At 49.3% G+C, this 14,556-nt stretch overlaps 1 protein-coding gene across 3 annotated transcripts in view; it reads right to left on the minus strand.

The window, feature by feature from the left end:
* Nucleotides 1-11,551, minus strand: part of LIMS1 (LIM zinc finger domain containing 1) — a 140,883-nt gene extending 129,332 nt beyond the window's left edge. For all 3 annotated transcript variants that reach the window (XM_073351000.2, XM_073350961.2, XM_073350981.2), the window contains exon 1: nt 10,816-11,551. Coding sequence is in view for 1 of the 3 variants with exons in the window: in XM_073350961.2 (XP_073207062.1) it covers nt 10,816-10,847 (32 nt within the window). In the remaining 2 variants the exon portion in view is untranslated. The remainder of the gene's footprint in view (nt 1-10,815) is intronic.
* Between the last annotated feature and the right edge of the window lie 3,005 nt (nt 11,552-14,556).

The following is a 14,556-nucleotide window of genomic DNA, read 5'->3' on the forward strand; positions in this document are numbered from 1 at the left end:
CAAATATTTTAAAACACTAATTTATTAGAACAACAACAACAAAAGGCTTAGCTAGATATTTGTACCTAATTATAAAGAACAAGTTACATAACTGAGTTATTTTAACTCAGAAAAATGCAGAAAAGAAAAGAAAAGAAAAGAAAAGAAAAGAAAAAGAAAAAGAATAATGCATTCAAAAAAGTTGGTTACTGCCTAACAAAGAGCATTCTTGCTGGAATATGTGACAATGTCCGACTCTGGTCAAATAATAGGCGGTCAGTTGATCAGTTTGCCAAGCCTAGTCATAACATTAAATTCCTTATATCAGAGGCAAGGTACATCTATGCTGTTACACTAGTTATTTTAGGTCCTCACTACAATTCTAGATACCATGGTACAAAGAAGCTGCATGGTGAAAGACAAAAGTCGATTTAAAAATTAAATGCTCAAGCAAAGGGAGAAGGAATTAAAATGACAAAGCACACTTTTTTTTTTTGGTAGAAAGTTCACCTCAGTGTGGACACCCAGCTCACCATACAAAGGTATTTAAATAGTTAAAAATGTCACATTTTACATCTGCAGGGCTCAAATGATAAACAGTTCTTCTATGCTCTCCTTTCACATGTTTACTAGTTTTATTTTAGTAAGAACTAACTGTGTTCTCTCAATTTCTGCTCTGCATCATTACATGTGTCTGTCATAGGCAGCTTCAGTCACAATTGTGAAGATGTACACAAAAGGATAGAAACACTTTTGAACAGTGATTTGATTTAAATCACTAGTCAGGAAGACTCTATTTAATCATGGATTTCTACATAAAAGTGCATTCTTGTTGGTTGTTATAAACTTAATATATATTCTTCACAGGTAGAGGAACTTAATTAAAATATTCCCAAACTGGGTCTCTTATGGCTTACTGCCATTATAGGTTTTCTCTTCTAGTGAGAGAATGGTATGGTGTATCTCAAATCAATGAAGACTAGACTCAGAAAAGACCTCAAGACTACTGGAATATACTGCTCAAACAGTTCCACTTTTGTTTCTACTGCCTGTCCCTCCCTTCTCACACTTATCTCCACAGTTCTTCTCCTTGGCCAGATCTATTCAACCCCCAACAATCTTCTATTCATTGAACTTTTTAAAGCTTTGCACTTTTAGAGAGAGGTAAGGGATTGACTCTGTGTACTCAAATTTGCAGAGGGACAATAGGGTTGAGGTCTCTTATTTCTCACCTCTATATATTATTTATTTTTAAACATTTTTGCTGTTAACAAGCATGTTATCTCGGGAGACACAAATCCACAGTTTGAGAACTGCAAAACTAAATATCCCTGATGGTATCTTCTAGACTGAGCACTGAGTCCGATCGGGTATATAGAAAGAGTAACCTAAATAATCTATATAGAAGCCTGTGGAACCCCATAAGATTGGGTCCCAGATCCATGAACTACTGGAACTCATTTACAAAACTTTTCTTAAACATTACATGAATATATTGTCTCATACTATAGAAAAAATGGTTACTTACCTTCTCGTAACTTGTTCTTTGAGATGTGTTGTTCACGTCCATTCCACATTAAGTTGTGCATGTCACGTGCACGAGCGTCAGAAACTTTTTCCCTTAGCGGCGCCCGTTGGGACCCCTGAGTGGCACCACTGCGCCGTGCATATATACCCCGCCGCCTGACACCCTCCAGTTCCTTCTTGCCAGCGACTCCGACAAGAGGGGTAGGAGGGCGGATGGTGGAATGGACGTGGACACAACTCGAAGAACAACAGTTACAAGAAGGTAAGTAACCGTTTTTTCTTCTTCGAGTGCTTATTCACGTCCATTCCACATTAGGTGAATCACAAGCTTACCTCTGGAGGAGGGTAGGAGTCACGGAACAACTGACTGGAGTACCGCTCTGCCAACTGCCACATCCTCTCTGGCCTGCTGGTTGACCGCATAGTGGGTCGTGAAGGTGTGCACTGAGGACCAGGTGGCTGCTATGCAGATCTCCTGGATCGGGACCTGTGCCAGGAAAGCAGTGAAAGTCGCTTGCGCCCTGGTCAAGTGGGCCGTGACCGCTGGGGCCGGAACAACTGAGAGGTCATAGCACGTCCGGATGCAGCTTGTAATCCAAGACGAGATCCACTGCACCGACACTGGGAGGCCTTTCATCCTCTCAGCTACGGCCACGAACAGCTGCGCAGATTTACGAAAGGGTTTGGTGCGCTCCAAATAGAACCACCAGCGCTCGACGGACATCCAGGGTGTGTAGGCTGCGGTAACTCGGGTCCGAATGGGGTTTTGGAAAAAATACCGGCACACAAATGTCCTGCCCGAAATGGAATTGCAAGACCACCTTAGGGAGGAACTTGGGGTGCAGTCGGAGCTGCACCTTATCCTTGTGAAACACCATATACAGTGGCTCAGAGGTGAGAGCCCTCAGCTCGGACACCCTTCTGGCCGAGGTAATGGCCACCAGAAATGCCACCTTCCAGGAAGGGTGGAGGAGGGAGCAGGTAGCGAGGGGCTCAAATGGGGGTCCCATGAGTTTAGAGAGGAGGGACTGGGGGGCGTGAGTACGGAAACATCCTCTCCAATCCTTTAACGAACCGTCCCACCACTGGGTGGGAAAACACCAAGCCCCCTGAAAACCCTGGATGGAAGGCGGAGATGGCCGCCAGGTATACTCTAAGTGAGGACGGGGCCAGCCCCTGCTGTTTGAGGTGCAGGAGGTACTCGAGAATGGCTTGCACCGGGGCTCACACCAACAGGAGAACCTTTTCCACTTGGCCATAGAGGTAGCCCTAGTAGAGGGTTTCCTACTGCCAAGCAGAATCTGCTGCACAGGAAGGGAACACTGGCTCTCCAAGGCGTTTAGCCACAGAGCTTCCACGCTGTCAGGTGTAGTGACTGCAGGTCGGGGTGGAGAAGCCTGCCACCGTCCTGTGTGATGTGGTCCCGGTGTAGGAGCAGGACTACCAGGGCCTCCACTGACAGCTCTAGAAGTGTTGTGTACCAGTACTGGCGGGGCCATGCTGGGGCAATGAGGACCACCGCCGCCCTGTCCTTGCGTACCTGAGCAGGACCTTGTGTACCAAGGGGAGCAGGGGAAACACATACATCAAGCCCCCTCCCCAAGGGATCGCAAACGCGTCTGCGACTGAGCCCGGGCTGTGGCCCTGGAACGAGCAGAACTGCAGGCACTGGACGTTGTCCCTGGTGGCAAACAGGTCTACCCGGGGAAACCCCCACCTGAGGAAGAGGGAAAGCACGATGTCCGCTCTGAGCATCCACTCGTACATGCGATACGACCTGCTGAGGTAGTCCGCCAGCTCGTTTTGCACCCCCGGGAGATATGACACCTCAAAGAGAATGGCATGGGCTACAGAAAAGCCCCAGAGGAGGAGAGCCTCGTGACAGAGTGGCGAGGAACGGGCCCCACCCTGCTTGTTTATATAAAACATGGCAGTAGTGTTGTCTGTCAGAACTGTCATGCTGTGACCACTCAGAGTGGTGTGAAAGGTCTGGCAGGCTAGACGAACTGCCCTGAGCTCCTTCACATTCATATGGAGCGACCGCTCTGCTGCGGACCACAAGCCCTGAGTCCTGAGGTCCCCTAGGTGAGCCCCCCCACCCCTGGTCTGACGCATCCATCACCAGCGTCAGGTCCAGCTGTGGGGCGGCAAAGGGGATGCCTTCGCAAACTACAGCCTGGGGCTGCCACCACAGCAGGGAGTCCAGCACGTCCCTTGGGGCTGTCACTACCAAGTCCAGGGGGTCCTTGCCTGGGAGGTACACCCGAGCGAGCCATGCCTGCAGAGTCCTGAGTCTCAGTCTGGCATGCCTGACCACGTGTGCATGCTACCATGTGGCCCAGCAGCCGCAGGAAGCACCTGGCCATTATTGTTGGAAACTGGCACAGGGAGGCAACCGCTTGCTGGATAGCTCGGAAGCAGGATACTGGAAGGCTTGCCCTGGCCTGCACCGCGTCCAGGACCGCCCCTATGAATTCCACTCTCTGCATGGGCACGAGAGTGGACTTGGGGACACTAACCAGGAGCCCCAGCTCGCGGAACAATCTCAGGGCCACCTCCACATGTCCCCGCACTTCCGCTTCGGATCGACCCGCCAAGAGCCAGTTGTCGAGATATGGGTAAACCCAGACCCTCTGCCTCCGTAAGAAGGCCGCCACGCATTTCGTGAACGCCCATGGGGCCGCGGCTAGACTGAACGGGAGAACTGCAAACTAGTAACATTCTTGGCCCACAGTGAAGTGTAGGAACCGCCGATGAGCTGGGTGGATGGCGATATGAAAGTACGTGTCCTTCATGTCGAGGGCAGCATACCAATCCCCCGGATCCAGGTAAGGGATGATGCTGCCCAGAGAGACCATATGGAACAGGGCCTTGACCAGGAACTTGTTGAGCCCTCGCGAGTCTAAAATGGGATGAAGGCCACTTTTTGGCCTTGGGAATGAGGAAGTACCAGGAGTAGAAACCTTTCCCCCTTAGGCCATGCGCCCCCCCCCCCGCCTCCAGCAGCGAGCGAACCTCCTTCTCTCGGAGATGATGCTCGTGAGAGGGGTCCCTGAAGAGGGTCGGAGAAGGGGGGTGGGAGGGAAGAGAATTGCAGTGAGTACCCGTTCCATACGCTACATAAGACCCAACGGTCCAACGTAATGCTGGACCACGCACGGGAGAAACGGGCCAGGCAGTTCAGGAAACGAGGGGATGGATCCGGTGACTGATCTGGTACGCTGTCCTCGAGCAAACCTTCAAAAGCCTGGCTTAGTGCCTGGCTGGGATTTGTGCTGACCCTGGTTCTGGCCCAGCGCATTATTGTTGTTGTTATTGTGCCGTTGCCTGTTATCCCTGCCTCGCCTATGGTACGGCTCATGCCTATGATGAGGCTGGTACTGGCGCTGAGGGGGAGGCTGCAGCTTAAAGGGCTTCCTCTGTGTCACTGGGGTGTGCATACCCAGCGACTTAAGTGTAACCCTCGAGTCCTTGAGGCTATGCAGCCTCCCATCTGTCTGGTCCGACAAGAGCCCAGACCCTTCAAAGGGGAGGTCCTGAAGTGTACTCTGGACCTCAGGCGGCAGGCCTGACTCCTGCAGCCACGCCGAGTGCCTCATGACCACCCCCGAAGCGATTGTTCTGGCCGTCGCGTCTGCTGAATCCAGGGAGGCCTGGAGAGAGGTCTTGCCCTCGTCCACCAGGGATGTAAACTCCTGTTGGGAACCTTGCGGGAGGTTGTCCTTAAACTTCCCCACCGCTGCCCAGGAGTTAAAATTATGCCTGTTGAGAACGGCCTGCTGGTTCGCAATCCTCAACTGAGCAAACCCCTGACAAGTACACCTTTCTGCCAAAAAGGTCCAGGCGTTTTGCCTCCTGGCCCTTAGGTGCCAGGGCCTGTTGTCCATGGCGCTCCCTTTCGTTCACCGCCAGGACCACCAGAGAGCATGGACTTGGGTGGCAAAACAAGAATTCGTAGCCCTTTGACGGGGCAAAGTACTTGTGCTTCACACCCTTGGCTGTTGGAGTGCTGGAGACCGGGGTCTGCCATGTAGTCTTATAATTCAATTGGATGGTCTTAATGAGTGGGAGCGCTATTCTAGATGGACCTTCGGGACTCAAAATGTCCACCATGGGGTCCTCCTGCTCAACCATCTCCTCAGCCTGCTACCCCAAGTTCTGGGCGACCCTACACAGTAGCTCCTGGTGAGATCTGTGGTCTATGGGTGGAGGGCTGGACACCGCTGTTCCCGCCACCACCTCATCCGGGGACGACGAGGAGGTTAGCAGCTGCTTGGCCTCCTCTGGCTGGTCCTCCTGCTCCCCTTCTCCCGCTGACCTCTCCAGTTTACACTGGGGGGATGCTGGAGCCCTGGATACTGTAGCTTCTGGCGCCGTCGGGCATCAGTGCGGGGACCGGGACCACTGCACTGAGTAGCTTGCCTCCAAGCACCTAATCACTTAAGTGTCCACAACAAAGGTATGCTAACTAACTGATAACAGCTATGTATAAGAGAAAGGCTAAGGGACTGCTCTCATACAAGAGAGAGAGGTTGTTCCAACGCCGTCACTAATGGTAAGAAGGAACTGGAGGGGGTCGGGCGGCAGGGGTATATATACACGGCGCAGTGGTGCCACTCAGGGGGCTCTGCTGGCCCGACTGGAGCCGCTGAGGGAAAAAGCTTCCGATGCTCGTGCACACGAAGCGCGCACAACTAATGTGGAATGGACATGAACAAGCACTCGAAGAAGAATTAGAATTTATAATCCCTATTCCAGGATGAGATATCTTTGAGCTATAATGTATCTTAATTAAAACTATCTTTAGATAGGTTTTTTCCTCAAAAAGCATTTTATCAAAAAAATCTGATTTAAAATTACGAAATCCAATTTTTTTTTATTTTTTTTTTTACAAAAAATCATTGATTTTTATCCACCCTGCTTTTGAATCACTCAAAATGTTTACATAAAATATTATTCTGCTTACATCAGCTGTTTAGACTGGGTTAGCATTTAAATACATGAAAGAACTTAAGGAAAAATACAATGCCTTAAAAAATAACCACCAAAACCAAAATCCCTGTATGAAGAGCTTTAATAATAAATAAAATGAAACATATAGCCTTATTATCCCTTCCTCCAGATGAGCAGAGTGGACAAGAACCTGGTGCATCTGGGTCAGGGAGTGCAAAAGCATCAAATGCTACCTTCTTGCCTTCATTCTGTCATAAGAACATAAGAATGGCCATTCTGGGTCAGACCAAAGGTCCATCCAGTCCAGTATCCTGTCTACCGATAGTGGCCAACACCTGGTGCCCCAGAGGGAGTGAACCTAACAGGTAATGATCAAGTGATCTCTCTCCTGCCATCCAGCTCCACCCTCTGACAAACAGAGGCTAGAGACACCATTCCTTACCCATCCTGGCTAATAGCCATTAATGGACTTAACTAGATAAATTCATTGAGGTTCTCTTTTAAACCCTGTTATAGTCCTAGCCTTCACAACCTCCTCAGGCAAGGAGTTCCACGGGTTGACTGTGAGCTGTGTGAAGAACTTCCTTTTATTTGTTTTAAACCTGCTGCCCACTAATTTCATTTGCTGGCCCCTAGTTTTTATATTATGGGAACAAGTAAATTTTTCCTTATTCACTTTCTCCACACCACTCATGATTTTATAGACCTCTATCATATCCCCCCTTAGTCTCCTCTTTTCCAAGCTGAAAAGTCCTAGCCTCTTTAATCTCTCCTCATATGGGACTCGTTCCAAACCCTGAATCATTTTAGTTGCCTTTTTCTGTACCTTTTCTAATGACAGTATATCTTTTCTGTGATGAAGGGACCACATCTGTACGCAGTATTCAAGATGTGGGCGTACCATGGATTTATAGAAGGTCAATAAGATATTCTCAATCTTATTCTCTATCCCCTTTTTAATGATTCCTAACATCTCGTTTGCTTTTTTGACTGCCGCTGCACACTGCGTGGACGTCTTCAGAGAACTATCCACGATGACTCCAAGATCTTTCTCCTCATTAGTTGTAGCTAAATTAGCTCCCATCATATCGTATGTACAGTTGGGGTTATTTTTTCCAATGTGCATTACTTTAAATCCACATTAAATTTCATTTGCCATTTTGTTGCCCAATCACTTAGTTTTGTGAGATCTTTTTGAAGTTCTTCAGTCTGCTTTGGTCTTAACTATCTTGAGCAGTTTAGTATCATCTGCAAACTTTGCCACTGTTTACCCCTTTCTCCAGATCATTTATGAGTAAGTTGAATAGGATTGGTCCTAGGACTGACCCTTGGGGAACACCACTAGTTACCTCTCTCCATTCTGAAAATTTACCATTTATTCCTACCCTTGGTTCCCTGTCTTTTAATCAGTTCTCAAACCACGGAAGGATCTTCCCTCTTATCCCATGACAATTTACGTAAGAGCCTTTGGTGAGGAACCTTGTCAAAGGCTTTCTGGAAATCTAAGTACACTATGTCCATTGGATCCCCCTTGTCCACGTTTGTTGATCCCCCCAAAGAACTCTAATAGATTAGTAAAACATGATCTCTCTTTATAGAAACCATGTTGACTTTTGCGCAACAATTTATGTTCGTCTAGGTGTCTGACAATTTTATTCTTTACTATTGTTTCAACTAATTTGTCTGGTACTGACATTAGACTTACCAGTCTTTAATTGCCAGGATCACCTCTGGAACCCTTTTTAAATATTGGCGTTGCATTAGCTATCTTCCAGTCACTGGGTACAGAAGCTGATTTAAAGGACAGGTTACAAACCATAGTTAATAGTTCTGCAATTTCACATTTGAGTTGTTTCAGAACTCTTGGGTGAATGCCATCTGGTCCCGGTGACTAGTTATTGTTAAGTTTCTCAATTAATTCCAAAACCTCCTCTAGTGACACTTCAATCTGTGACAATTCCTCAGATCTGTCACCTACAAAAGGATGGCTCAGGTTTGGGAATCTCCCGAACATCCTCAGTCATGAAGACAAGCAAAGAATTCTTTTAGTTTCTCTGCAATGACTTGATCATCTTTAAGTGCTCCTTTTGTATCTCGATTGTCCAGAGGCCCCACTGGTTGTTTAGCAGGCTTCCTGCTTCTGATGTATTTAAAAAACATTTTGTTATTACCTTTTGAGTTTTTCACTAGCTGTTCTTCAAACTCCTTTCTGGCTTTTCTTATTACGTTTTTACATCTAATTTTGCAGTGTTTATGCTCCTTTCTACTTACCTCACTAGGATTTGACTTCCACTTTTTAAAAGATGCCTTTTTATCTCTCACTGCTTCTTTTACATGGTTGTTAAGTCACGGTGGCTCTTTTTTAGTTCTTTTACTGTGTTTTTTAATTTGGGGTATATATTTAAGTTGAGCCTCTATTATGGTGTCTTTGAAAAGCGTCCATGCAGCTTGCACGGATTTCACTCTAGTCACTGTACCTTTTAAATTCTGTTTAACTAACCTCCTCATTTTTGCATTTGTCCTTTCAAGCCAGATGGAGGCGTCATGCTAGATTTGGTCATTAGGGAGTTGGAGGAGACTGGGCTTGGGGAAAAGCCACCTTAGTGCATTTACTCACCTTTCCCCTCCCTCCCAACCATCCAATATTCCCATGCAGTCTAAATTTCTCCACCACCATTAATCTAAACTAGCCTGATGGTGGTTTCCAGGAGCAGCTGCTCTAGGAGAGTCCATGGCAAAATGAATTTTGCAGAAGTCATGCTGTTCAAGAGTGTGAGGCTGGGAGCCAGTACTGATACACAGGACCTCTGGATCTCAGGGGCCAAACCCTCTGCTTCTTCCACAAGGAAGGGCTTGTTTCACTGCAGTGTTAACTCAAGGTGCAATTTGAGTGTTACCCCTAACTAAGCTCGTGTCTACGCACAAAAATGTATAGCTTGAGTTCAGTTGTCCTTTAAACTTGAGATGACCAGCCTGTCAGGAGCATTGATGCTGCCAACGATTGAGCTAATAATGCAGCGGGGATGCAGCTACAGGCTAGAAACTCGAGTTAGCATAACTCATCAGCTGCTAACCCAGTTGCCCTGTGCAGCTTCAACGCTGCTCCGCAGGATAGCTGCTCTCATTTGAGGTAGGCTAACTCAAACAGAGTAAGGTTATGTGCACCCTATGGACTTCTGCTGGCACAGCTACGTCCGCCAGGGAGGTGCAAATCCCTGACCAACATAGCTGGGCTGGCCCAAGTCCCTAGTGCAGGCGCAGTGGCTTTTGCCACTTGTGCGGGCATGGCTTTAGTTTAGTATATGGGTACAAAACATAGCTGATATTGCTGCATCCAGGATGCTTTACCAGTATAATATGCCAGTATTTCTGGGCTGGTGAAGCATTTCTGGAGCAGACATAGGAGTTGCAATGGAGACAAGTCCTTGGTGTACGATGGGCGGGGGGGGGGGGGAAATGGGGGCTGGATACCACCCACACTCACTGCCCCAACACAATCATTCCTAGAAAACTCTACAAGTACAAGCTGGAAGGAAATTTCTGCTAGCCCCTGCTGAGCGCAGGGTCACTGTGAAAGCATGAAGGAGAATGCAGGTTCTGTTACCTCCGAGCGGGAGCCTGGGCGGGGCTACTGACACAAAAACTAACCCCCGCCTGGGTCTGGCTGCGAGAGCCCACAGGCTTTGCAAGGCGCAGATCACACCCTGCAGCAGGGGGAACACCGCGAGCCGGTCCCACGCTGCATCTGGGAATCTGAGTCACACCCCACCCCCGCCTAAAAACCTTCCAACCCGGGCCCAGCCTTACAGGGGTGCAGAAGCAGCGCCCGGTGTTCAACCGCCGGCGCTTTGTCGCTCCCACTTGACTAACAAGCCCCCAGAAGCAGCCACCGGGGTGGTCACCCCACTGGTCTGCCTAATAACCCAGGTCTCTGCAGTCCGCCCAGACCCAGCGACTGCCTGCCCTGCTCCGCTCCGCTCCGCTCCGCCCGCGGTGCGTGGCCCCCGCCGGCCAGACCCGGCTGCGGGACCGCTGCTCTCCCCCGTGCACGCGCGCGCACCCCAGCCTGGCCGCTGCCGGCGGCGGAGCGCATCCCCAGGACTTGGGGTACCACTGCAGCACCTCCCGGGGATCCGGGGTCTCTGCCCCGCTGCCGCACGCAGGGAGGCTGCGGGGAAGTTGGGGGGCTGGCTCCCGCTCAGCGCCCCGACCGCTCACGCAAGCCCCGGGAGGACAGGGGAGGCCGGGGAGCGAGCGCCGCCCTGCGAGGAGCGGGAGCCGCAGAGCCCCCGGCGCAGCCCGGCCCGGAAGGGATGAATGGGGCCGGGTGGGCTGGCGCTGCTGACGGGCTCTTACCTGTTGGTCATTCCCGCCGCGACCCCCAACATCCCGGCAGCCGCCTCCCGCCAGGCAACTTCGCGCCGCAGCGAGGAGGAGCAGGAAGGCGCAGAGGGGGGCTCGGACAGGCAGCAATGGCGCTCCCCGGCCCGCTGCCTGCAGCGCTGCTGCTCCGCCGCCAGGGAAGGGAGCGCACCCGGTGCCCGCCCCCTCCCACTTTCCCCGCCCGCCGGCCGGCCGATGGGCCACGCTGCGCCGCTGCCGGGCTTGCTGCTGGCCGGGGCGCTCTCCCGCCGTAGGCAGCGCGGGGGTGCTGCAGGCCAGGGCGGCTGCTGCTGTCCCTTGGGTACGTGGTCACACGCGCGGCGCCGGCCGGCCGCCGCCTCCCTGGCCCGGGCGAGGGGCGCGCACGCTGCGGGGCTGGCCCGGCCCCGGGGCTTTAGGCGCGCTCGCTAGTGGCGGCAGCCCGCAGCGGCCCATGGCGCTGGGCGCTGGGCGAAGGCGAGACAGAGATGGGCCCTCTCCCGCGGCGCTGAGCCAGCCCTCACTTTGGCGGACCTCGGGGGCTGGGGCAAAGCGGCGTTTGCCGCCCTCCTTCCTCTCTCTCTCTCCCTCCCTGCCCGCCCGCGGGAGCCTTCCGGCTTGACTGAGGCGGGTCTGAGGCTGAGCTGGCAGCGCCGAGCTCAAGGGGAGTTTTGCCTCTGCTGTAGGAGCAGCCACCTTAGTCTGGGGTAGGGTTGGTCTTTGCTTGAACGCTTCTTCCTTTTCCAAACTTTTAAATGGTCTGGGTGAGGGGCGGAACAGAAGAGAGAATGAGACTGGAAGATGAGGGGAGAAAGCCATCATGTTCCCTACGCTGGCCTATGACCTAGTTTCCACTGAAATCCTCTCCTGAGGTCTGTTTTTAAAAGCCCCACGAGGCTGATATTCAGTTAATAAATGTTCTCACTGAATTTAAGAGCATAGTTGAATCAAGGTTCATTGGTTACAGTTTATTTTCCTGACTCATGAGTGTTTTTTCCAAGAGACAGTGATGGCCTGCGGCTTCCACAGGATGTTAAGTACAGAGGCTGCCCTTACCCGAAGCCCAGTCAAAAATGACTAGACCCTTTCCCCTCATTTAGAAGGACCACAGGTTTTTTTCTACTCAAAGAAACAAATTCCCTGTAAAGTTTAAGACCCACATCTGGAATGCCAATATGAATTCTTTCAAAGGAAATTTAGTCAATGCACAATCATGTAATTCGCTTATCCACATATTTCGTGTGCCTGGAGAGAAACACAACCAGAGGAAATGGTTTCATTAAGAAAGCCAAGAGGAGTCAAATGAAGTAGACATTAGACCAGCCATTCTCCACTCACGGACCAACTACTACACAGCTGTGGCCCAATTGTGTGCGAAAGGCCGCCGGGTTGCACAGGGTCCAGGTTCCCAGTTGCATGGTAGCCCAGTGCAACGGGGTGGGGGTTGCCGGCCAGCCCCGTGTGGTGGAGGTCCGGGGCTGCTGCCTGGCCTTTCAGAGTCCAGGTTCCCAGCTGCCTAGCTGCCCAGCACGGGAGGGTTGGGGTCGCTGGCCAGCCTGGCCCCACAGATTCTGGGATCCCTGCTGCCTAGCCCCCCACCCGGGGCTCTGCTCCTGGCCCCCTCTGTGGAAAGGTCTGTGGGCAGGAGGCACTGGGCATAAGGATCTGGGGGGAGGGCAGCAGTGCATGACCCAGGTAACACCTTGGGGGCTGCATATGCTGCCCACAGTGATGAATAGGTTGAGAACTACTATGTTAGACAAGGCCAAGGACTATTTTCTCAGAACTGTACATTGCCATCAAAACAACATTTCATTCAAATTCTTTCCATTATATGTTCTATACTGAATTTATGCAGCTATGAAACTCAGTAACTTACACTGGCAGATCTGTTCTCTCTCTTTCCCCCAGGTAAGAGTGACTCAACACTTGCTTATTCGTTAGGTGCCTACCTCAACACTTTCTACTCTACCAGTGCCAGATTCTATTTTAACAGCCCTATTTTCAAATCCAGCTGTGCTATTTACCAGTCCTCTTGAAGGGGAAGGTAATGCCAGTGCCAAACTAAGATTTCTTTATTTACAAATGAGACTCCTCTGTCATCAAAATAGCCAACAATATGAGCAAAACAAAGAAGCAAAAACACTAGGGCATCACTAGGGCAGAGAAAATATGGACAGTGTATAAGGCCTTATTATCGACACAGTCAGTATCCTGGTCAAGAATTCAACAGAAAAACAAAGCCTTTCTAATATTTCTTAAAAGCAGCATGGCTTTTTAAAGAGAAGGTGGGGCTGTTCTCACACTACATGTTGGAAAGTATTCAAAATGAATAAAGAACAATCTGTAGCTAGTTTTTCCAATAGGAAAATTCTTCAAAAGAGGAAAAGACGGTAACCATGAGATCAGAGGTAAAATTCTGTTATTGATTAAAATCTGATTCAGTGATAGGAAGCAAAATAGGAATGCATAGCCAATAAATCAATACAGACAAAGGCCAGATCAAACTGCTGCATAGGTAGTCACCAAAGGCCAGCAATCTATTGATTGTATGGTTTGAGTTTGGAAAACTGGTCATTTTCCAGTTGGCCAGGGAACAAGTACCTGAGAACAATTACTGACAGAGTTGGATAGCAGCATATCCCTAAATCTGTGTTAATAATGATGCTCTATATATTTATACATACAAAAGCCACAATATTAAAAAGGATGTCAAGGTTGCAAAGTCAAGTGTACAAAAAATTGGTAAATGGAAGAATTAAGGTAGCCTGTGCAACTTCAGTTCAGCCCCCTTATGCGTTTGCATTAATTACATGATCCCACACTTCACCCCTCATCTCCCCCCCATATCTTCAAAACCTTTTACACTTCACCTGGAAATCAACTGATATCTGTGGTTACTGGTGTGCACTGGTAGTCATGTGCTTTCTAAAGGAAACAACATTTAATAAACTGGCAGATGTATTCTGCACTACATGCAGTTTTTGAACGACGTTAGTACAGCCCCATATAAAGCATAATGCACTAGTAATGTAATGTTAAAGTGATGAAGGCACTGGTAATCATGGAGATGACTGTGTCCCAACAGCTGTATAAATTTAGCTCAAATATAAGAAAGCACTTTTTGCAAATGCTGCTACATGAAAATCTGGAAGTTGATGGTTTCCAAAACCTGCCCCTCCCTAGGGTGGTGGTTAGACCATCTCAGTCCAGGGTATTGATTTAATCTCCGTTGTCTTTTTTCTGGTGTGGTAGTATGCAATATCATAGAGTCTCAGCCAATATTCCACTACAATATGTGTATTCTAATTAAGCTGTGAAATTCACTGTCTCAGGATATTTGAGGAAAATAGTTTAGTAAGATGCAAAAAATGATTAAATATTTAACCCATTTGGGTGCTATATACATTTAGGCTTTGACTATTTCCTTCTAATGCAGTATTCACTCATTTCAGCCACTATGTACATAACATACTTATATGGCCCCATTAGTATTTGAGGTCTCACAATCTTTAATGTACCCATCTTCACAACACCACTGTGACGTAGGGAAGAGCTACTAGCCCCATTTTACAAGTGAGGAAACAGACTAAGTGACTTGCTCAAGATCACACAGAATGTCTGTGACAAAGCATGAAACATAGGGCTCCCAAGTCCTAGTTAGCACTCTAACCCCACTTGACAAATCCTTCCTCCTTTCGCTTTTGGCACCTCCATGCTAGACAATGACAAATA

The sequence above is a fragment of the Lepidochelys kempii genome, chromosome 1, assembly GCF_965140285.1.
Source record: "Lepidochelys kempii isolate rLepKem1 chromosome 1, rLepKem1.hap1, whole genome shotgun sequence".
Taxonomy (NCBI): domain Eukaryota; kingdom Metazoa; phylum Chordata; order Testudines; family Cheloniidae; genus Lepidochelys; species Lepidochelys kempii.